Source organism: Apium graveolens, chromosome 1 (assembly GCF_009905375.1).
Source record: "Apium graveolens cultivar Ventura chromosome 1, ASM990537v1, whole genome shotgun sequence".
Classification (NCBI taxonomy): Eukaryota; Viridiplantae; Streptophyta; class Magnoliopsida; order Apiales; family Apiaceae; genus Apium; species Apium graveolens.
The window spans coordinates 182,958,187-182,982,415 of NC_133647.1; the positions used below are offsets into that span (position 1 = coordinate 182,958,187).

General features: G+C 34.6%; 2 protein-coding genes across 3 annotated transcripts; one reads left to right on the plus strand and one right to left on the minus strand.

Moving 5' to 3' along the window:
* Window positions 1-728: 728 nt before the first annotated feature.
* Window positions 729-10,369, plus strand: LOC141713005 (uncharacterized). The gene is made up of 3 exons (XM_074516192.1): window positions 729-944; window positions 1,053-1,703; window positions 9,779-10,369. Exons 1-3 carry the CDS (start codon window positions 729-731, stop codon window positions 10,367-10,369), a joined length of 1,458 nt encoding a protein of 485 aa, XP_074372293.1.
* A 9,273-nt stretch (window positions 10,370-19,642) lies between these two features.
* LOC141672866 (homeobox-leucine zipper protein ATHB-23-like) lies at window positions 19,643-21,856 on the minus strand. Of its 2 annotated transcripts, XM_074479563.1 has the most exons (4): window positions 21,624-21,854; window positions 21,397-21,515; window positions 20,856-21,277; window positions 19,643-20,328 (listed from the first exon to the last, which is right to left on the minus strand). In XM_074479563.1, the coding sequence occupies exons 2-4, from the start codon at window positions 21,509-21,511 to the stop codon at window positions 19,978-19,980; spliced, it is 888 nt and encodes a 295-aa protein (XP_074335664.1). In that variant the 5' UTR covers window positions 21,512-21,515; window positions 21,624-21,854; the 3' UTR covers window positions 19,643-19,977. The 2 variants fall into 2 exon arrangements, with proteins under 2 accessions (XP_074335664.1, XP_074335659.1); XM_074479558.1 differs by having other exon boundaries at window positions 21,397-21,856.
* Window positions 21,857-24,229: the final 2,373 nt, after the last annotated feature.

The following is a 24,229-nucleotide window of genomic DNA, read 5'->3' on the forward strand; positions in this document are numbered from 1 at the left end:
GTTAGTTTTTATTATTTGGGGTTTGATAATCTTGATAGTTTTAAAGCCTGGGGTTTGATAGTTTTGATAGTTTTAAAACCCACATCTGCTTTAGTTTGCATATTGTCTTTGTGTTCTAGAGCCTGCTGTTCTAGTTCAGTAGTATTGTTAGTAAAACCCAGAAAGTTTGTTTAGTATTATACTAGAAATTTTTTGTAATCTTAAAAAAAGCAACCTTAGATCCACATTTTTAGCCTCAAATCTTGGTCAGTTGTTTGTACAATTGTGGTAATGGCAAGAGCAGGAAAAGGTACGGTTGGTAAGCCCTCCGCCAATACCCAGGTCCAGGATCAGGACCACTCTCAGGCTCGTGAACCTGGGGGAGACCGAGAGACCCTCCAGGAGCAACCGTTGACGTAACATACCCCGGTCTTGGAAAGGATAGTAACACCCTGGATGCTAGAAACGTCATAGAGCTCAATCAGTACAAGTATACCAATGTTCCAGTTGCAGAGGAGCATATGGCCAACTTAACAAGCCATGAACTGGCTGAAGCAATCAGGCTCTACAGAGATGAACAAGCCCGAGCTCAGATAGAATATGAGCAAGATGATGAGCAAGAAGAGTTTGGGGATTCTTAGCAATCTAGGAGATCTGTCTTCGACCGAATCGGAACTAAGGCAAAAAAGAATCAAAAAGAGCCTAATAGGAAGGAGACATAAGCTACCAGGAAGAAAAAGTTGGAAGAGATGAGGGAACATATAAGAAGAGAAGAAGAGGCAAAGCTTGAGCTAAAGATTCAGAAGAGGATGCAACTGGAAGAGGAGAGGCTCTTAGTCAAGACAAAAGGCAAAAGGACTCGGAGGGACCCTACCCCCGAGGTCATTTCTGATGACGAAGAGGAGGGGCAGAAGGATCTGAATGACATGATTTATGAGCTCCAACAAAAAATGGAAAAAGATTCCGTATTGGAGATTGGGGAGACCATTACACCCTTCAGTCACTCCCTAGAAGCCATCCCTCGACAGAAAAATCTCAAACATTACAACTTTGACTCTTTTGATGGATTGGAGGATCCGGAAGAGCGCCTCAATTACTTCGAACAGATAGCCCAGATATATTACTACAATGACCTAACAAAGTCCAGATTCTTCGCCTCGACCCTCAAAAGGGGGAGCTCAAAGATGGTTCAGCAGGATCCCGTCACGAAGCATTCACTCCTGAAAAGAATTCAGGGGGCCTTCCTTAGAAGATTCAGAGCCAATAAGACACATGAAATGCACATGTATCACCTGGAAACAATCCGCCAATATGATAACGAAGCACTCTCAACTTATATGCGGAGATTCCAGGAAGCAATCGATAAAGTTTCGAATCTTGATGAGAGGGAGGCTCTAAGCATATTTCGGAGAAACCTGGATCCGGAACACAATGAGAGGTACATTGTAGAGTTGATAAACAAAGAGCCACAAAGCTTAGCCGCTGCCTACTCTATGGAAGCCAGGTTCATAAAAGAAACAGACGTTCTCCAGGCGATGAGAATGACTCAGAATGGAGGATCCAGGAACAAAACTTCTGTTGACCGACCGAAAGGGGGTTACCATCAGGAGAAGAAGTTCAAGCAAAGCCAACAAGCCCAGCAGACCAATGTTGTGCAAAATACTCCAATATTTCAAAGACTGGGTCCTAAGACAGAATCTAAAAGCGATTCCGGTCCACCTAGTGTTGGATTTTTAACGCAGCGGGGGCATGGCAAAAACACTTTTACACATATAAAATCCAAATAAAAGCATATAAATTGTGAATAAAAATTCGAGGGATCGAATCTAACCTTTTAAAATAATTCGGAGACAACGATCAGAGATCCATAGCAGTTGCTCCTCAAGTGTAAAGCACTCCACCGGTATCCACCAAGAAAACGATGTTAAGGAGGAGGAAGGAGGTGGAGAGAATTGGGTTTTCCAAACTTTTTGGATTTTCGGGTTTCGAGGTTGGAATAAAATTAGGGTCTATAATAGTGTATTTATAGGCAAAATTTTCAGCTGAAATTTTCCCATAAATATTATTATTATTATTATCCCATTTATTATTCTCATTAATAATTAAAACACCTTTTAATCATTAATCCTTTTTCTAAACACTTTAGAAATAATTCTCTCTCTTGATTTAATTTCCAAAAATTAAATCCTTTAATTAATAATATTAAGAATTTTCTTAATTAATTTATAATCAATTAAATCTCATTTAATCAATTATTAAATTTGCCAATTAATTATTTATTTCATAAATAAATAATTATTAGCCATTATTAATTAATTCCTCCACCATTAAATCATTCTCTTTTTATGGTGTGACCCTGTAGGTTAAATATTAAGCCGGTAGTAGAAATAAATAATAATAAAACTATTTTATCATTATTTATATAAATTCTCTAATTTATTAAATATGATTAATTAATTAATCACATTTATTCTACATCGTGAGTGATGCTTCTCAACATATCGCGACTATCCGGATAATATGAATTCACTGCTTAGAATACCAAGAACCTGTCAGTGAATAGTTACCGTACAATAAACTCCTTCTACCCTACAATGTTCCGATTAAATACAAGGCATGGATCTCGTGTCAAGCCTATCTAATTCAATCACTTGCTTACCATTTACTATGCGTAGTTCTATGCAAATTAGAAACTCCTTTCTAATTTCATTCACTCTGGCCAGAGATTCCTGAACTAGCATAAGTGGATCAGCCTTGAACATTCGCTTCCTTCACTGGAAGGGGTAGATCCTTTATTGATCATACACTATCTTCGTGTACAAATTCCTATACCCAGAAGAGCCCTAATAATTGTCCCTGGAGACTAAGAACTAAACCAAAGCATAGTTCAGTGTACACAAGATGGCTATGATGACCTCAAGTCTAAGGATACTTGTACAACTATCACTATGCGAACAATTGCTGACACGTGAGTGAACTCCATCAGTTGTTCAGCTGTGCGAGTCATGTTCAGTGAACTTATTCTATAATAAGCACCTACATACTAGCTATAGTGTCACCACACAAATGTCTATGAGAATAGACATCCTTCATAATGAAGCAAGCATAGTATGTACCGATCTTTACGGATTATTAATTACCAGTTAGTAATCCTATGACCAGGAACTATTTAAGTTTAGAGTTATCATCTTTTTAGGTTTCACTATTATGATCTCATCATAATCCATAAAAAGCTTTACTCTAAACTATGGTATATCTTATTTAAACACTTAAATAGATAAAGCCCGTAATAAAAACAAAACAAGTCTTTTATTAATATCAATGAAATCAAAACAGATTACATAAAAGTTATTCCTAAATCCATATACATGATTGGACTTAGGACATATTTCTTTCAATCTCCAACTTGTACTAAAGCCAATCACTCTGGTATCTAATACCCATCTTGTCTTTATGACGATCAAAGTGACTTTCATAAAGTAGCTTTGTGAGTGGGTCTGCTATGTTGTTATGTGTGTCAACTCTAATTCAATACAATACAAGAAATATTACCGCGCTCCCACTAACCCTTCTATAGACGCATGGTTCATCTGCGTTTTTGATAAAATCAAACTCTTTGATTGTCTCATCAAAACAAATGTTCCATCTTCGAGAAGCTTGTTTTAAACCACATATGGTTCGCAGTAGCTTACACACTAGGTTTTCATTTCCCTTGGAAAGAAAACCATCTGGCTATATGCCATATCACATAGTCGTAGTAAGCAGCAATCGCAAGCAAAATCCGAACTGATTTTAACAGGGCTACAGGTAAAAGGTTTCATCAAAGTCAATCCATTGCCTTTGTTTGAATCCTTTTCCCAAAAGCCTGGCCTTAAAGGTCTCCACCTGGCCATCTGCTATAATCTATCTTTTGTATACCATATACATAGATTCCATTCTGGATTTCATGGCACTATGCCATTTCTCTGAGTCAACACTACTCATAGCCTCATTATAGGTCACAGGGTTGTCATCATCAATGATCGACAACTCATTGTCATTCTCAATGACAAGGCCATAATACCTCTCAGGTTGGCGACACACTCTCCCTGACCTATGAATGGGCTGTTCCATAAAAGGTTGTTCAGTCAGAACAGGTGTTTCCACTTGATCCGTAGTAGTTTGTGCTTCTTGAACTTCATCAAGTTCAAATTTTGCTCCCACTGTTTCCTTCAAGGATAAACTCTTTTCCAAGATGGTAGCATGTCTGGATACAAACACCCGATGATCGGTGTAAAAGTAATACCCTAAAGTCTCTTTAGGATATCCCACAAAACTACATTTTACGGATCGATATTCCAGCTTATCTGGGTCAACTTACTTGACATAAGCTGGACATCCCCAAATCTTAACGTGTTTAAGACTCGGTTTCCTTTCTTTCCATATCTCATACGAAGTTTGAGGAACAGATTTTGGAAGGCACCATATTCAGTAAATATGCTGAGGTTTCCAATGCATAACCCCATAGGAATACTGGAAGATTTGCATAGCTCATCATGGACCGAACTATGTCTAACAAAGTTCGATTTCTCCTTTCAGATACCAATCTGGAGGAGTCCACTGAAAGACTATACCATTTACTTTGTAATAATCTAGAAACACTCCATTAAAGTATTCACCACCTCGATCTGATCGAAGAGTTATAATACTATGTTTGGTTGTTTCTCCACTTCATACTTATATTCTTTGAACTTTTCAAAGGCCTCAGACTTGTGTTTCATCAAACACATATCCGAATCCAGATCTATCATCAATGAAAGTAATGAAGTATGAAAATCCACCCATGGCTTGCGTAGACATTGGTCCACATACATCTGTATGTACCATTCCTAGCAAATTTACAGCCCTCTCTCTATGTCTACTAAATGGAGACTGCAGTGCCACAATGAAGTGAGATTTTCATCATCCCTTTTCTTTTATTAGTTTGTTCAATCTGAAGTAAATTATGTCACATATATACAGACCATTATTTAAAGCACCACGTCCATAAAGAATATTATCTCTAAGAATAGAACATTTATTATTCTCAATAATAAATGAAAATCCAGCCAAGTCTAACATGTGAATAATATTCCTCACAATCGAGGGAACAAAATAACAATTATTTCAAACAATAGTCTTGCCCGTAGGCCTATCTAAATGAAATGATTCCACATCTATAGCAACAACTCTTGCTCCATTTCCCATCAGTAGAATCACCTCCTCTTCCTCAAGAGTCCTACTTCTCCTTGGTCCCTGCAACAAATTGCAGATTTGAGAACCACAGGCGGTATCTAATACCCAAGTAGAAATTTGATTTAATGACATATTCACTTCTATCATGAACATACCTGAATCAGAAACGGTAGTCTCACTACCCTTCTTCTTCTTCAATTCTGCAAGGTAAACCTTGCAGTTCCTCTTCCAGTTCCCCACCTTGTTTCAGTGAAAGCAAACAACTTTGTTCTTGGGGTCTTCAGCTTTTGGTGGAACCGGCTTTTTCTCACCTACTTTCTTCTTCTTGGAAGAGTTCCTCTTCCTTTTCTTAGGATTGGAACCTTCACCAATTAGAAGAACAGAACTCTTCTTAGGGGGAAAATTCGATTCCGCAGTCTTCAACATGTTGTGGAGTTCAGGCAGGCTGACATCCAACTTATTCATGTGAAAGTTCACAACAAACTGCGAGAACGAACTCGGAAGCGATTGCAAGACCAAGTCTTGGCTCAGCTCCCCATCCATGGCAAAACCAAGTTGTCCAAGACGTTCAATCAAATTGATCATCTCAAGTACATGGTCATTCACAGATGATCCCTCAGACATCCTACAACCGAACAGCTCATTCGATATCTCATATCGAGCTATCCTCCCTGCTACATCATACAACTCTTGTAGATGCATGAGGATAGTGTGAGCATCCATATGCTCATGTTGCTTCTGTAGCTCAATGTTCATGGAAGCTAGCATGATGCATTGAGCAACATTTGCATCATCTATCCACTTACGATACACAACATGTTTATCATTATGTGCATCACTAGCAGGTTCAGTAGGCTTAGGTGAGTCAATCACATATTCCAGCTTCTCAATCCTGAGAACAATTCTCAAGTTTCGAAGCCAGTCAGCATAATTAGGACCAGTCAATTTGTGAGCATCTAGTATGCTCCTGAGTGATAGTGCAGAAGACATAATGTATATTGTAAATCTGTAAATGATAAACACATAACAACACTTAGCAAATATTCGATTTCATTTTAAAACATTATATGAATCGGGTCTTTATTCATAAGTGGCTCCCACTAGTTTATCTAATTTATTCAACCCCCTACGTGAAAAATTAAGCATTCATAATGCTAGTGGGAATAGGGATCCTACATTCCATTACACGACCCCGGCTGTAGCACGAACCGCCATGTAATGTTCAATAGGCAGACAACTCTTGTCAATTACATCTCATGTTATTCCCTAATCAAACTTTAGCCTCTTGAATAATTGAGTCTCGGCTGTAGCACGACAAACTCAATATTCTAAGTCAAGTCTAACCCAACATTCCGTACAGTTGAATCAGTCCCCAAAGGCCCACGGCTGTAGCACGTACCGACCTTTAGATTCTTATTCAAAGTACACATCTCTATGTAATAGACAAGTATTTCTTATTTCGAAATCAAAGCCCTCGGCTGTAGCACGAACCGACAATGATTCAAAAATAAGAACTACTTTTCTATCATTTTGGAAGGCTACGACCGACACAAGCCCGTTGTATCATTGGCCAATTACTACTTGATATTATTTAATTTTAGAGGGATTTTATTATGTTACAATCATAATCATATTATAAAGAGATTCTTCCTTTTAAATTAAATATTTCAAATCAATAATCAATAATCAGATGATTCCCAGATCGGGTGGAGCATTGTCAAGAGGCGTCACTTAATAATCCTTTCTTACAGATAGAAATCTGTTGTTGACAGAATCATCCTTTCTCTCATATCAAAAATTCATATTCAATTACGTGTTTCATAAACACAAGAATCTCATGATTGTATTCATAATATTATTATTAAGGTTATGAAACAATTTCACTATACTAGGTTGTCTAACAAACGCCTTATGTTTATTTAAGTTCACCTAAATCTATCATCGCATGATAAACTAAGCATATATCACATATATCAACATGAATAAACATCAAGGTAGGCATGTTACATCATCTAGCACATTAGTCTAAGCATTATACATCTCTATGTATCACATGAAGCATTTAAAATCAATTAAAACAATCAAAAACAGCTTTAAAACACTTCATGGAAATATAAATAGTTCAAAACTTTTATATAAACTAAAATTGATCACTCCATTAGATCCGTCTCGAAAAACGAACCCAACGGTATATTGCACGCCTAAAATGGAGTTACGAAACTCCCAGAAAATCAATTTTAAAATCAACAGACGGGCTGTAACGCATTACAGGAACGCGTTACAAGCCCTGTAACGCATTCCGGTGATGCGTTACAGCCTTTTAAGCCATTTAAAAGGTGTAACGCATTCCGTGAATGCGTTACAGGTGTGTAACGCATTCCCGGAATGCGTTACACCCCTATTTTTTTTTCAGCAGCCGACAGAATTCTTTCTCGGAAACCGCGCCGCACCTGACATCTGACCTGTGCTTTTCTTTCTCCGTGCAATTCACAACAGCAGCAGATAACAGAATATACAGCATATACAGATATATACATACATACAATTCATATATATATATATATGTGATTTATTTAATTACGAATTTAATTGATACAACTTCAAAAATTCATAATAAAAAATCTATACATCATAAAATTATGAAAAAATACCCAGACGATCTACAACACTTGTAGAACCCAGATCAACATTCAAAATTATTCTGAGAAACGATTTCTCATCAGGCAAAATTAATCCATGATATAACTTGTAAAAATCATAATTAATTCATACAAGCACATAAAATTCTGAAATTTTTACCAAAGATCTATATGCATACAACCTATGCTCTGATGCCATTGTTGGATTTTTAACACAGCGGGGGCATGGCAAAAACACTTTTACACATATAAAATCCAAATAAAAGCATATAAATCGTGAATAAAAATTCGAGGGATCGAATCTAACCTTTTAAAATAATTCGGAGACAACGATCAGAAATCCATAGCAGTTGCTCCTCAAGTGTGAAGCACTCCACCGGTATCCACCAAGAAAACGATGTTAAGGAGGAGGAAGGAGGTGGAGAGAATTGGGTTTTCCAAACTTTTTGGGTTTTCGGGTTTCGAGGTTGGAATAAAATTAGGGTCTATAATAGTGTATTTATAGGCAAAATTTTCAGCTGAAATTTTCCCATAAATATTATTATTATTATCCCATTTACTATTCTCATTAATAATTAAAACACCTTTTAATCATTAATCCTTTTTCTAAACACTTTAGAAATAATTCTCTCTCTTGATTTAATTTCCAAAAATTAAATCCTTTAATTAATAATATTAAGAACTTTTCTTAATTAATTTATAATCAATTAAATCTCATTTAATCAATTATTAAATTTGCCAATTAATTATTTATTTCATAAATAAATAATTATTAGCCATTATTAATTAATTCCTCCACCATTAAATTATTCTCTTTTTATGGTGTGACCCTGTAGGTTCAATATTAAGCCGGTAGTAGAAATAAATAATAATAAAACTATTTTATCATTATTTATATAAATTCTCTAATTTATTAAATATGATTAATTAATTAATCACATTTATTCTACATCGTGAGTGATGCTTCTCAACATATCGCGACTATCCGGATAATATGAATTCACTGCTTAGAATACCAAGAACCTGTCAGTGAATAGTTACCGTACAATAAACTCCTTCTACCCTACAATGTTCTGATTAAATACAAGGCATGGATCTCGTGTCAAGCCTATCTAATTCAATCACTTGCTTACCATTTACTATGCGTAGTTCTATGCAAATTAGAAACTCCTTTCTAATTTCATTCATTCTGGCCAGAGATTCCTGAACTAGCATAAGTGTATCAGCCTTGAACATTCGCTTCCTTCACTGGAAGGGGTAGATCCTTTATTGATCATACACTATCTTCGTGTACAAATTCCTATACCCAGAAGAGCCCTAATAATTGTCCCTGAAGACTAAGAACTAAACCAAAGCATAGTTCAGTGTACACAAGATGACTATGATGACCTCAAGTCTAAGGATACTTGTACAACTATCACTATGCGAACAACTGCTGACACGTGAGTGAACTCCATCAGTTGTTCAGCTGTGCGAGTCATGTTCAGTGAACTTATTCTATAATAAGCACCTACATACTAGCTATAGTGTCACCACACAAATGTCTATGAGAACAGACATCCTTCATAATGAAGCAATCATAGTATGTACCGATCTTTGCGGATTATTAATTACCAGTTAGTAATCCTATGACCGGGAACTATTTAAGTTTAGAGTTATCATCTTTTTAGGTCTCACTATTATGATCTCATCATAATCCATAAAAAACTTTACTCTAAACTATGGTATATCTTATTTAAACACTTAAATAGATAAAGCCCGTAATAAAAACAAAACAAGTCTTTTATTAATATCAATGAAATCAAAATAGATTACATAAAAGTTATTCCTAAATCCTTATACATGATTGGACTTAGGACATATTCCTTTCACCTAGGCAAGCCAGAGAGCCTAGGCAAGAGCCAGACTAGACACCACTGAACAGGACCTGGGAAGAAATACTGAAGGAGATCAAGGGAAAACCATTCTATTACCCGCCGAAGCCCATGCAGACTCCCCCAGAGAGTAGGCCTTACAACAGGCAATGCGACTATCATAAAACCCATGGGCACAAAACTGAAAATTGTCTCTCCCTCAAATACTTCATTGAAGATCAAGTCAAGAAGGGTAACCTAAATCAGTACATCTGCCGGGAGACAAATCAAAAAGAAGAGAGACAAAGGAAAGGAAAGAATGTAGTGAATGCGGTCCTAGGGGGGTCACACTCTCCCCCCAAGAGCCCAGGCTCAGGAGATGAAGTATTCTCCATCCAATCCTACCCGGAGATGGTGATCTCATTCAGCAGCAAGGATTACGAAGGGGTCAGCCTGAATTACAATGAAACTTTGGTAGTAACACTTGATATCTTTGATAATGAAGTAATGAGAATGCTGATATACAATGGCTCTTCCGTGAACATACTCTTCAAGCATACTGTGGACCGGATGAAGCTAGGGAGCGTGCGCTCCAATGAATGCCGAGAGCACCCTCTCTATGGGTTTGGAAATAACTTGGTCCCGATCCAGGGAACCTTATACTTGCCAGTGATATTTGGATAAGCCCCGAACCAATTCACCCATGTGATAAAATTCTACGTGATCAACACTCCTTCATCCTACAACGGCATAATCGGGTGCTCAGCTCTGACTAAAATCCAAGCAATCACCTCTATATCACACTTGAAAATAAAATTCCCAACCCCAACCGGGGTAGGAGAAGTTAAGGGAGATTATGAGGTCGCTGAAAGATGCTATAGCCAAGCTCTGGTCATGGCTGAAACTCATCAAGACAACAAGAGGAAGGTCGTAGTCCTTTGCAAATAGCAAAGCATTAAGAAACATCGCCCTCACTCAAGGGATGATGCGAGAAAAGAAGTCCAGATCATAGAATCCCTCCCAGATCCAAAAGTAACCAAGCCAAGTTTGAAAGAGCAAAAAAGCAACCAAATCACAGCAGAGATTGAATTGAGCTCAGGCCTCGACCAAGGAAATCCTACTGTGCAAGCAACCAACCCGGAAATTTTGCAAGCAACCAAATCCATAGCAATGCACAGCTTGGACGTCAACCCCGAGAGAAAACCAGTTAAGCAAAAGAGAAGAAATTTTGCCCCAGAAAGGCAGAAAGCAATAGATGAAGAAATTGAGAAACTACTGAAAGCTAAGATCATATGCGAGATCAAGTACCCGGAATGGTTGGAAAATGTTGTTATGGTGAAAAAAGTAAACGGGAAATGGAGAATGTGTGTCGATTACATTGACCTGAATAGTACATGCTCTAAAGATCCTGATCCATTTCCAAATATTGATCAATTGATCGACGCCACATCCGGCCACATAATTCTGAGCTTTATGGACGTCTACTCGGGGTACAACCAGATTAAAATGAATCTGAAAGATATCTTGAAGACAGCCTTCATCACCCACAGGGCGGTTTATGCCTATGTAATGCTGTCTTTCAGATTGACTAATGCGGGAACAACCTACCAGAGAGCAATGAACAAAATCTTCAAAGATCAAATTGGAAGGAACATGGAATCCTATGTTGATGACATGATTGCAAAGTCAACGAGCATCCCCGGTCACATAGGAGACCTAAGAGAATGCTTTGACAACTTGAGAAAGTACTCACTCAGACTCAATCCAGAAAAGTGCACATTCGGAGTAGGGGCAGGAAAATTTCTTGGATTCATGATCAGCAACCTGGGAATTGAAGCCAACCCAGAATGGCAAACAACAACCAGTTTATTATGTGAGACAAATGCTAAAAGATGCGGAGACCCGATACCCAAGGTTAGAAAAGTTTGCTTTTTCCTTGGTCACAGCATCCAGGAAGCTCAGGCACTACTTATAGGGAAGGGAGATACGGGTGGTAACTAACCAACCCTTAAGAAAGATAATACACAAGCCAGATATCTCAGGAAGGTTGGTAAATTGGGCAGTTGAGCTAAGTCAATTCAATTTGAGTTTCATTCCAAGAACAACAATCAAAGTCTAGGCTCTAGCTGATTTCATCATAGAATGCAATTTCCCGGAAGAAGAGCATGTGCCCATGAACATTGACCCTGAGAGAAACACTGATCAAGACATAGGAGCCTGAGCTCTCAAAGTTGATGGTTCTTCAACAAATGAAAGATCAGGAGTCGGGCTCATCCTAAAGAGCCCATAAAGGATTCACAATTCAAACAACAATCTCCTTTGGCTTTTCAGCAACAAACAACCAGGCAGAGTATGAGGCCCTAATAGCAGGATTGAAGCTATCCTAGACACTCAGGATCCAGAACCTCAAAATTTACAGCGACTCCCAGATCGTAGTAAAGCAAATAAACGTCAAGTACATAGCCAAGGATCCAGTTTTAGCCAAGTACCAGGCTCTGGTCCAAAGCTACCTCGCCTTGATACCAAAAACACAAGTCATTCAAATCTGCAGAGAGGATAATTCAGAGGTTGATACGCTATCCAAACTGGTTCAAAACTCGTCAGATCTGGATTGCTCCGTCTACTTCGAAGAGATACAGAGACCAAGCATAGAATCTGAAGAGGTCGTGGAAATAGACAACAGCCCGAATTGGATGACTCCATTTATCAACTACTTGGAGAAGGGTGAGCTCCCGGGAGACAAAAGGAATGCTCAAAGGTTAAAGGCCAAGGTAGAAAAATTCTTCATTGAAGAGGGGATACTCTATCGTCGGACCTTCTCATCTCCAATCCTAAAGTGCATTGGCCCAGGGGAGGCACATGACTGTCTGTTAAGAAAACACTTTCATTACACACTCTCATAAATTCAGCCTATACACACACACATCCACCTTAGTCTATCTAACTTCATCTTCCCCAACCAGCTTCTTATTCTTACACCGAAGGCGCCACGGGGACAAAACCCCCTCCGGTGTTGTTTTGTAGGCTCCCAACAACAGCTACACCTCATTAACACTAGGGGAGAGCGCGGGGTAGATCGGGGCGTGTTTTGGATAAAATCAAAACCGAAACCGCATACCCTCGATTTTTAAAATTTAAAACCGCAACCGAAATCACCGGTTCGGTTTCGGTTTTAAAAATCTCGGTTCGATTTCCATCGGAGCGGGTTCGGTTATAAAACCGTGTCCAATAAAATTAGCAAAATAAATACGAGTAATAAAATTTTTTAACATTCAAAATACAAATACAAAATATATTTATTTCAAAATAAGAATACAAAGTCATAATAAATTACAACAATATATTTGTTCGGAAGGGGACCTTTTGCTCTCAAATGGCTTATCAGCACCACAGTTCTGTGACTTCTGTCTGTTACATTTGGTTCTACATTTAGTTCTAAAAGGATAGTTAATGTTGTTGCATTTTTTACACTTCCAGCTTTCCCCGGTATTTCAAGTCCCGAGGGCAATAATTTCATTAAATTAGTAGTGGACTTCAAAGATAACTCCACCAAACCATTATGTCATTATTTTAATATGAATACACTTATTTTAACTTATGTTAAAAAATTATATGTATTTATTAATTTTTAAAACATATATATTAAATATATTTTATTTATTTATATATTTTTAATTATCGGTTCGGATCGGGTTTTTCGATTCAGTTTTCACCTATAACCGAACCCGGAAAATCAGTTTTGGTTTCGGTTTTTAATTTTGCGGTTTCGAATCGGATTTTTGCGGTTCGAATTTTAACGGTTTTTAGCGGTTTCAGTTTCAGATTCGGATTTTTTCGGTTTCCTGCTCTGCTCTAATTAACACCCAGAAGGTCCAGGAACGGCGTCGGACGGAGTCGCCCCGCTCACCGGAGTTATCAGCGCGCATTAATTATTTGGTTAAAATTATCTTCCTGCCAATTTGATTTTTTTACATATACAATCTGTCATAATTTTGTTACATATGTCTTGATCAAATATGTATTGCAACTTTATTTTTTTGTGTGAATGAATACCCTGATTATATGATACTAGTGTGCCTATTTGCATATGTGAGTATTCTGCCATATTTTTAATTCATAGATTTAGATTTATAAATATTGTTAATTAAAATTTTATTAGTTAATTAAGGTCATGATTTTGCTAATTTTAAGTTAATAAAGTTAATTAGAATTAGTACGCATGTTTAGTGTTTTAACCATTTATTTTATTTTTGACTTTTTTGGTATTCGCATGGTACTTACTTGAAGTTTGTTTATATTATATTAAATATATATTTGGTTAATTGTTTTGAAGTTGATTAAATTTAATATTAACTAATGCATTCATGCTCTATTTGATTAGTTGCAAGTAAAAGTATTATTATTTTTATATTAGATAATGAACCTAGCCATATTCGGGAGATATATGTCACTTGGTCATGTTTTTATATATTGGGCCTTAAGGTCCATTTGGCCATCTTTTATTTGATTTGAATAAGTTATTAATTTGTTTAGTTTCTGTATGAATTAAGTGAAGTACCCGGTTTACTTCTAAAGTTTGAATGTCCCTGCTCCCCTATACATTTGAGGCCATTTGTTTATAGTTTTTGGCAGGATATTATTTGATTTAACGTGGGACCTGTGAGATGAATGAACATAAATTATTTATAAAATTGTTTATTAATTCAGTAATTAATTATGTTCAACTTATAAAATGTTAGGCTTGTTCGTGTTATTAATTTCAGATTTAAAGTGTCGACTTTGAGGTAAGCATTTTTGACTTACTTTTAATTTTCGAAAAAGATATTTTAGTTCTGTTTTTAATTTCGTATAAGATATAAGAATTTTGATTTCGAAATTATAAGAGATAAGTATTTATGAATTTTAGTATCAGTCTCTACATTTTCGAACCGTTCGTAATTTGCGTTATAGTTCCGGAACTAGTTTTGGATACCCTTAGTAGGCGCACGAGCATGCAATTTTAGATACCTATTAAGGGCGCGTAATTATTGAACTTTAGATGGCGGCCACTGGCAAAGTGTTGTATAAAGAATAAGAATAAAAATAAGATGTCGGCTACTAGTAAAGTGTGGCGGTAGATCAAGACTGTGGTATTTATAAGAATTATCATTTTGTTCCGTTTTACTCTGTTCTGCTCTGTTATAAATTATGTTTTGTTCTTTTCTGTTTTAAATTCTGAAATTTAAAAAATATATATATATAAAAACTCTGGGTTGAATTTATTTTAGAAAATATTTTACAAAATTATTATTGTTTAGAGAAAAATCATTTTATTAACACTCATTATTTTTCTGTTTAAGAGTTAGTCAATTTGTACTTGCTGAGTTTTGTAGCTCACCTCTTTTAACATTTCAGGTTCGGAATATTTGGAGCATTTGAGAATAAGGAATGAGAATTGTGTGGAAATTCGTGCTACTTAATTTCGTGCTATTTGAATAAAGACTTTCGTACCTTAAGAATAATTTGATATTTGTTTAGACAATTATTATCGGATTTGTGGAGGTGCGTCTCTATTCTTATGATTTTGATTATTGAGTTTGACCGCTGCTTTGACCTTCGTTATATATTTTGAATTATCGTATTAAAATCTATTTTATTTAAGTTTTGTATTTAGATTTAATAGTCCGAAAAGTCGGGCTGTTTCAATGGTATATAAGAATAAAAAAATGGGTAAAATATTACATATAGAATTATAAGTCATATATGAATAAAAAAAGAATAAAAATGGTATATTTAGAACTATAATAAGATTTAAAAAGGGGTGAAATCAAAAGTTCGTAAAACTGAAATGGGGTGAAACCAAGGTATCCCTTAAAAAATGGTTTCCTTATTAATTAATAATAACACTGTTTAAAGGATTACATTTTATTATTGTAATAATAAAAAAAAAGAATTTCTACAAAAAATAGAAATATGGTAATTATAATATGATTCCAATCTATATTTTGTTAAAAAAACAACATAAAACTCTACATGAAAGAGAAATATAGGGGTACTAAACCAAAATACGGCCTAACTGTACTAAGATGAAATCAAGTACCCTATCAAGATATAATTTAGAGTTCTACGAAAATAGAATTGTAATCATATTACGGTTTGAACAGTTTTATTATTTTCTAGTGGTGAAACCAAAATACAGTTTTAATAATATTCATACCATTTTATTAAAATGGAATTTCACCAACAAATTAAAAAAATTTAAACTAAAAAATTCCAAATTTAAACACATGGCCTATTTACTTGGCCGTGGTTTATATTTCTCGGAACCTATTTAGTTAAGCCAATTTATGAACTTATTTATTTTAAAATATAATAAAAAAACAGGATTTGAACCTATACAAATAATAAAAAATCATGGTTATAAAATTTTTAAAAATGAGTAAAAATAATACATATAAAATTATAAGTCATATAGTAATAATACACTTAGAGTTATAACATGAATCATAAAAGGTGAAACCAAAAGGTGGTGGAACGCCCGCAAGGGTTGACTCAGTTTGTTAAAGAGAGTTTAATTATCATTTTGGTCACATGTTCGAATCCCACGGGAGGAGAATTTATGATTATGCCTCTTGAACCAGAGCATGTCGCTTAAGTGCGGTTTATCTTGGTTCACGTGATTTGCGGACTATTTTTTGAGCTCGTAAGGTTTACCCAGTGCGCACCCGAAGGGTAGCGGCTGCGGGTTCCCTACGATAAAAAAAAGTGGTAGAACTAAAAAATAAGTGAAACCAAAATACCACTTAAAAATAAGTTTCGTTTATTAATAAAGAAAAATGGGTAAAAATAATACATATAGAATCATAAGTCTTATACGAATCAAAAAGGATAATAATAATACACTTAGAGTTATAACATGGATCATAAAAACTGAAAACAAAAGGTGATAGAACCAAAAAATAAGTGAAAGCAAAATATCACTTAAAAAGTTTATTAATAAAGAAAAACGGGTAAAAATAATATATATAGAATTATAAGTCATATAAAATTAAAAAAAGATAAAAAAATAATACACTTACAGTTATAACATTAATCATAAAAAGTGAAATCAAAAGGTGGCGGTACAAAAAAATAAGTGAAATCAGGTACCACTTAAAAATATGTTTCACTTATTAATTAATTTCGCCCTTTGGCTTTAACCTTTGTGTTCAGAATTCCCTTATGTATTGTTAATTCAATATATTATACGTTTTTGGTTTCATCAACTTTTAATTTTACCCTTTTTTGAATTTCATTATACTCTAAATTTGTAATTTTTATTCTTATTTTACTTCTATGTGACCTATAATATTATATATATTATCTTACCCATTTTTAAATTGCATTCCTTATATTGATTTCAACTAAGTAATTATATTTTCCATATAACTCAATAGTATATTTAAAGAGATAATAAATTTTTTAAAATCGTATAATAATTATAATCTTTTTATTAAAATCATAAAACAAATATGGTACTCAACAATTTGGGTTAGGTTTAATAAATAAAAATTAAAAATTTTGACATGATTACTATTATGATTTTTAAAAATTATTTAAATAAATTAACTCGATCCGTGATTTGATAAGTTATAAACCAGTATATATAAAAAACTAAATACTCAGCTTGTAAGAAACCAGAGTTAGTTTTTTTTTATGGTAGAAAATCGGCAGCCACTATCCCACGGCTCATGCAATAGCTGCAAACCACGTCAACCAAGATAAATTGCAACACGCTTTGACTCAGGAACCATAATTATAAATTTTCTTTACTTTGGATTTAAACATGTGATCAAAATGATAGTTATTTTCTCTTTAATCACTTGAGCCAAACATTAATGCTGAAGAGTTTGATAGTACCTCCTTTCCTAGGTGTATCCGTGATGCAGAGAATCAGTTTTTATAAATGTGCATAACTGTACTGTACATATTCTTATTTTGTAAGAAAGGAGCGTTTCTGTTGTAAATAAAAGTCCAAACTATCTGGAATCTGTTATGAATTGATTGTTATATTCAAAGGTTAAATAGTAAAGTTACATGTAGGAGTAGAAAACTTGTAATTCATTTAATGTACTTGTTCCCTACTTTAGCTATAAATAGCCACATTCAGTAAGAAACAAATGACATTCCGAGCATCTTATCTGCTACATCTTATCTGCTATTTCTCCTCCTCGCTCTCTCGATAAAAATATAGTAATTCTTTTAGTAGTTTTTTTATTGTGCTCTTTTATTGTTACTATAACCAGTATTTTATAATAATCCAATTATTAAACAGACAACAACAATATTCCCCAACCTATACTTGCCTATATTACCAATTAATTAGTACTTCCGACATACTAATCACTATTTACATTAACAATAATCTCTGCTCCCCAAGTACTCAACAGAAGCAACCTCGAAAGTAGCTAAAACATAAACATACTAATCATGTGTCACATGTAGTCATGATAATCTCTTTCCTTAACTCTGGATTGAAAGTAATTATAAGTTAGCTTCTGTTACTCTGTAAAATGCTTGCTACACTTCGTTCGAGAGTGCATCACAATTGCTCTCACGTTTAAAAATAGTTCTCGTCGAGATTAAGAGCTGTTCCAAGGCAAAATGATACCAATATATGATGTGGCATGTCTTGAACAATTGGGGGGGGGGGGATATAAACTGAAGAACATGCAAAAATGTTCCAGGAAGTTCCAGCAAATTATATCAAATCCCAAGTTGTATCTGCATGTCATTGCCAGCAGCTATAAGCCATGCACGTGGCCAGCCTTGTTATCATTTCGTATCAAGCACCTTGTTAATTTGTCAACTAGCGTAGTTTAATAGTTGTAGAACACTGTTTGGTTTTGGCATCCAAAGCTAATTTGCACTACATTTAGGTAATGAATTAAGCATCCGTCTTATATATATAACCCTCAACTTGATAAGAATATTCATCACTGTTAATAAGATGCTCTAGATTTTCTTATTAGTCATACACAAATTGTTATTTTTGTCCATGATAGTTACTTATACGTTGAGTAATCAGTTTCCCTCACTTGAAAACAAAGCAAATTAGTCAAAATTTACATCTCGTCGGTAAATTAATGTTACTAAACCAAATTCATACCTTAATATATAGCTAGAATTTGATATTTACAGTCTGATGCACAAACTTGAAGCAGATTAAACTTATGCAACCTCATAAATACCATATAATTTGCTTTTTAGTCAGTGTTGATTATTGATAAGATTCCTCCTAAGTTTAATGTTAGGCTATGAGACAGAACCATTAGTTGTGTTTTACAAGATTAGTAGTGTATATATATATAGATATATAAGTATTAATTTTGAATGAAGAAAATAAAAAGATTAGATGAGTTGCAATGAATTGAAGCAAGTGCCGAAAACAAAAATGGTGGGGGCATTATGTTTAAAATACAATGCCCACCATTTCCCAATTTATTTGTCATTGTTCACCTCAACGTCTACTTCACGAGAATGACTTGCTTCCAACTCTTTTTTGTTTTCTTTCCTTCTATACACACTTTTACCCCCCCTACTTTCCCAATCTAGCTCACTGTCTTCTTTTTCTCTCGGAATGTGTGCTTATTCTCTCCCACTTTTGTGATTTAAAACTTTGAAAATGATTTGTTTTTATGATATTTTCATACTAGCTTAATATTGTGCAACATTAGGTATGAGTTATAATAATAGAAGATAATAAGTAGATATTTAACTATACTATGAGAATTGAGAAGATTGTAAGTTAGTCATAGGTAATTCAGTAATCCTTCTACACATAGTATAAGCAATGTATATACACCTCAGAGTTTGGAAGAGGCGGTATATATACCAAGTAGACACTTGATCATTGTGTTAAATTATGATACCGATTTTTGGACAAAAACCTTGTACACCGTTATTGACTTTCGTTTATTTGATCTATTAAAGCAGATAAAGAAAATTTTGTATCTGATCAAGACCTTTCATATTGATTCCGTTAACTAGTACAAAAAAGATATGATTCCGGATTTCCCGTCAAAAGGAGTAGGGTTTTCTGCAATGCAGACATGAAAAACTCGTTTTAATCCTTTACATTGCGCCACATGCATAAAGATGAAGAAACGGTTACTACAAAAACTGACTCATAATTCGAAAATATTTATCTTGATCACTCTAGTTTGTACACCATTAATTTGCAAGCTAATTAAGTACCAAAACAAGAATTCAAACTCAAGAGGAATGCTAATACATGCAGGTAATGACCATGAGGCATAAATTTCTTCCAGAACTTAATTGAATGGTTGTGGTTCAAGCCAAGGCCAAAACGCAGTTTGATCGTCGAACATGTTGCAGAAATCTTCTTCTTTAACCGGTTGGTGGTGATGATGATCAGATGGTCTTGACATATGAACCGCTGCAGGTTGCTGCAACGTCCTAATAAAATTCGAGTTATTATTAGGAGGGAAGAAGGGTATGCTGGTAATTTTGGGCTGATAGCTGTCAATTTCTGGTGGAGTTCTTCTTGAGAAATCTGATTTAAATTCATAGCTGTTTTCAGTACTCCTATTGCTGGATGATCCTTCTGTTTCTTTGTTCAGGTTTATCGAGTCTGTTGGCTCTCTATTTTTTAATGCTAGTATCTGCACTCAAATTTTTAAATAATCAATTACACATCACAACAACAAATTTAAATATAATTATCTAACATGAGAAAGATATGATGATCAGTGCCTCCAGGTACTTTGACAAAGCCATCATCATTCAAATAATCAACAGTGATTAGAATATAATTAACATCAAATCACCAAAAGTTACCAGCATCAATATCTTCTCCCTTCCCTTGCTTCTCTAATGTTGGCTTCAATATCCATATATATAGTAACTACAAATGAATCTCGTACGGGTAATAAGGTATGCGCATATCTTACCATTCATATGTTGCTCTAATACCACGATAAAACTGCTTAATCCTTAATTTGGTTATAATGAAGGAGTACTACATTCAAATTACCCAAACTACAGAGTAGTATGATTATACTGAAATTATCTTGCACCTGATCAAAAGTTCGAAATGTTTAACCACAATACTATGGCATATTGAATTGAAGATTAAAGCATATATGTACTAACTAATATCAATGACAGAGAGGTATATGATCATATATACCTGAGCATGCAGCTCTTCATTTCGAGACCGAAGAGAATCATTTTCAGCTTTAAGAGCATCAAATTGAGCCTTAAGTAAGTCATAATCCTTCTCCAATTGCTTAGTCTTCCATCTGGCTCTCCGGTTTTGAAACCAAATGGCGATTTGTCTAGGCTGGAGTCCAAGAGTCCTGGACAGCTCCAATTTTCTTTCCGGCTCAAGCTTGTTACCCAACTCAAAGCTCTTCTCAAGAGTCTTCAGCTGCACTATGTTTAGTCTTCTCTTTTTCGAACCTCCCAATCCTACGCCTCCTGATCCATCATCATCATCTGGATCAGACAAATCATCCACATGATCACCATTTACATTGCTTTCATCATGCAGCTGCTGATCAACTCTTGAATATGACATGGAGCTTTTGCCCAAGAACGAGCCAATAGTACCTATACTCAACATTTCAGAAATTTCATCGATATATTTTTATAATTCGATCAAAAGTTTCAATGTAAATGTTTATAATCGAAACTAGTATATGTATTTATATTAAGAAAAGTATATGTACCATGAAAATCTCGAGGAGGTAACAGATGTGTAGGGTTCTGAATATGAGAAAAGTGATCTTGTTCTTCTTGTTGTTGATGATTTTGTAGCATGAAATTGGCTGGGAAAAAATCCATCTCCCTAGTGCAAGCACTCATGAGTGAGTATATAGTACATATATAAATTCTTTTTGAGGGGAACGAAAATGAAATAGAAAAAAGGATAGGTTTTTTTATAAGAACTGCATACTTGGTAGCTGCTGCTGCTGCCGTCTTAGATGTTGGGCGGTGCTCTGACTTTCATATTCACAGGTCACAAAACAAATGAGAGTAAGCTGGAGAGAGACTTATCTATAATGCAGAAAGAACTCTAGATAGTTTTATATATGTTATTTTACTCTACATATCATATTTTATTTTCAGTAAACTTGTACAGCTTGCCAATATAATAAATAATTACAATTCATTTGGTTTGTTAGATATATAACAATGCTGAACAAAGGTGAAAGAGAAAATGACTAAACTAGGTCCAATGTTCTCATCTATAAATTATATATTTATAGAGTCTGTCTGTGAGGTCCTCATTTAGTGGCGTAAAATGTCTTATTAGGATAAAAATTATTTTTTCATTGTGTTTTTCCAACTAGTGATATTAGATGACAAGGGAGTGTAACTAGAGCTCTATTAAGGTCCTGAGTCCTCTTGTACTAATGTTTGTTATACTAAGAAGGCTCTAGTGTTCCATTGAATAATACTTGTCAAATTGTCTAGAAATGAAAACGAGAGTTTTGGTAAATCTTATTTTCATTGTTGAGTGCTAGGCTTTAACTTAAATATGAAACATATATTAGGAATATATTTAATATGAAAAGCTTAAGTATGCTGTCAATATATATATATATATATAATATTAAGATTTTGATCAAATTTAAACTAGCTAGTTGTAACTATAGTAACATAATTTTATTAAACATCAAATATTAAATTTTTGGAGCTTGTCTAGCACATGTTCATAAACTCTCAGAATTAGGTTGAATATGCTCTGTTTATCCGGATTATTTAACGTCAACAATTTTGTTACAATTGACGATAATAATCCATTTTCCTTCAAAATTTGGGAATATAGTACAACTCATAAAATGTACATATGTTCTAAACATGTCCTATATCCATTGCTGATTAAATCCTTATAAATAGGAGTATTTACAAATGTGAATGTGTACGCGATTCGGATCGGATCCGTTTTGGGGTAAAAGTCGAACCAAACCGCAAAGAGCGGTTTTAAAAAATTGTCATCCGCAACCGCAAATGTGCGGTTGCGAATTTGCTGTTATTGCGGATCAGTTTGCGGTTCAACCACTTGTTTTAAAATAATTAATAATTTGCAAAAAAATAAATTCGAAATATTAATAAATTAAAGTTTAAGTTACGTGATAAATTATATTCAAAAATAAAATATAAACTAATGCTCCGTGTGGAGTAAGGATATTAAAAACATACAAAAATGTGGAGGCGAGGGAAAAAAGAAAAAAGAAAAGGATAAAAAAAATTACATGTTGATTATATTTTTCATTTGTTTGGTTATATATCTTATAATGATTGTGAATTTTTTGAACGAAATTTTAATATTAACCTAAGATTAGTTGATAAATGTGTATACTTATTAATTTATATGATATCAACTACATTTTTGGAAATATATTTTATTATAAATATATGTTGCGAGTTGCGGTTGCGATTTTCAAAAATTTAAAAACCGCATCCAAACCGCGAATGAACGGTTTTTAAAATTTAAATTTACAACCAACCCGCGTTTCGCGATTATCCGCAAATGCAGTTCAGTTACAAGCGATTGAGCGATTGGCTATAGTTGAGCGGTTTATCTGTACACCCCTAGAGTGCAAATTGCAGTTATTCTGACGATGGTACCATAGAGAGATCAGAGATGGTCCAAAAGAGTGCCACCTCAGTTCTACACCCCCCACCTACCAACACATCCCGTGCACCACGGCTAATCCATTTTTCATGCATTCTATATACATTTCTAATTTTTTCTACTGCATGCGTTCTTCATTTTTATTAAAGTGTAATATATAATTTAAATGATAATAAAATAGTTGAATAATGAATAATCACATGGGACACGAGTAAATATATTAAAAACAAGCATTACAAATTTACAAGTAGTTAATTAGTAAATATATATTATTCACATAATTTGAACAATATCAACCATCAAATGAGAAACATAAAATAACATCTCAACGTTTTTCTGTGCAATTTTAGTTTAAATTTTTGCTACGGATATTTGCAATCAAACTACATGCATCAGCACTGTATAGATCACAAACAAGAACAATCATTGTTTTTCTACATGAATGTGCTAATATGGAAATTCATCAATTTCAATTTTTTTTAAAAATAAATTTGTTTCTCCGGCACACAGGCCTTAGTTTCTGGCCCCCTCTGATCCAAATCCATGTGCTGTCAGACCGCATCTTCAAATTTTCATTCTTCCTTTTCCATTTGCAAGAAAATAGAGTAGAGGATCTCTATCCTCTCTAGATAGTGATTTCTCAACTACTTGTTCTCCTAATTCCCCATATTTTCAAAAACTTTCAGCTGCTCCCACATGTATACATGAACAATGCTACAATTTTCTACCCTTAGTGGTCCATTTCCCAGAAGTCAGTTTATCAGAAGGCCCAGTAACACAGTTTTGTTCTTCAAGTGGGTCTCTCCCTACTCTCTTCTAAAGTCCCCAGCTAAACTTCCACTCATCAAAGTATAGTTCTTGACGCTTAGCGACGATACCAACTTACCTACCATGCACTAGATGAACTTAGATTACAGACT

What these genes read in the sequence shown, in the direction of transcription:
- LOC141672866 (XM_074479558.1), bottom strand. Translation starts at nt 21,532, where the DNA reads ATGAGTGCTTGCACTAGGGAGATGGATTTTTTCCCAGCCAATTTCATG. An exon ending in ACCTCCTCGAGATTTTCATG is followed by an intron (nt 21,278 to 21,396) that starts GTACATATACTT and finishes TGTTGAGTATAG; the next exon opens with GTACTATTGGCTCGTTCTTG. An exon ending in ATGAAGAGCTGCATGCTCAG is followed by an intron (nt 20,329 to 20,855) that starts GTATATATGATC and finishes ATTTGAGTGCAG; the next exon opens with ATACTAGCATTAAAAAATAG.
- LOC141713005 (XM_074516192.1), top strand. Translation starts at nt 729, where the DNA reads ATGAGGGAACATATAAGAAGAGAAGAAGAGGCAAAGCTTGAGCTAAAG. An exon ending in AAAAAATGGAAAAAGATTCC is followed by an intron (nt 945 to 1,052) that starts GTATTGGAGATT and finishes GATGGATTGGAG; the next exon opens with GATCCGGAAGAGCGCCTCAA. An exon ending in GCGATTCCGGTCCACCTAGT is followed by an intron (nt 1,704 to 9,778) that starts GTTGGATTTTTA and finishes GAAATACTGAAG; the next exon opens with GAGATCAAGGGAAAACCATT.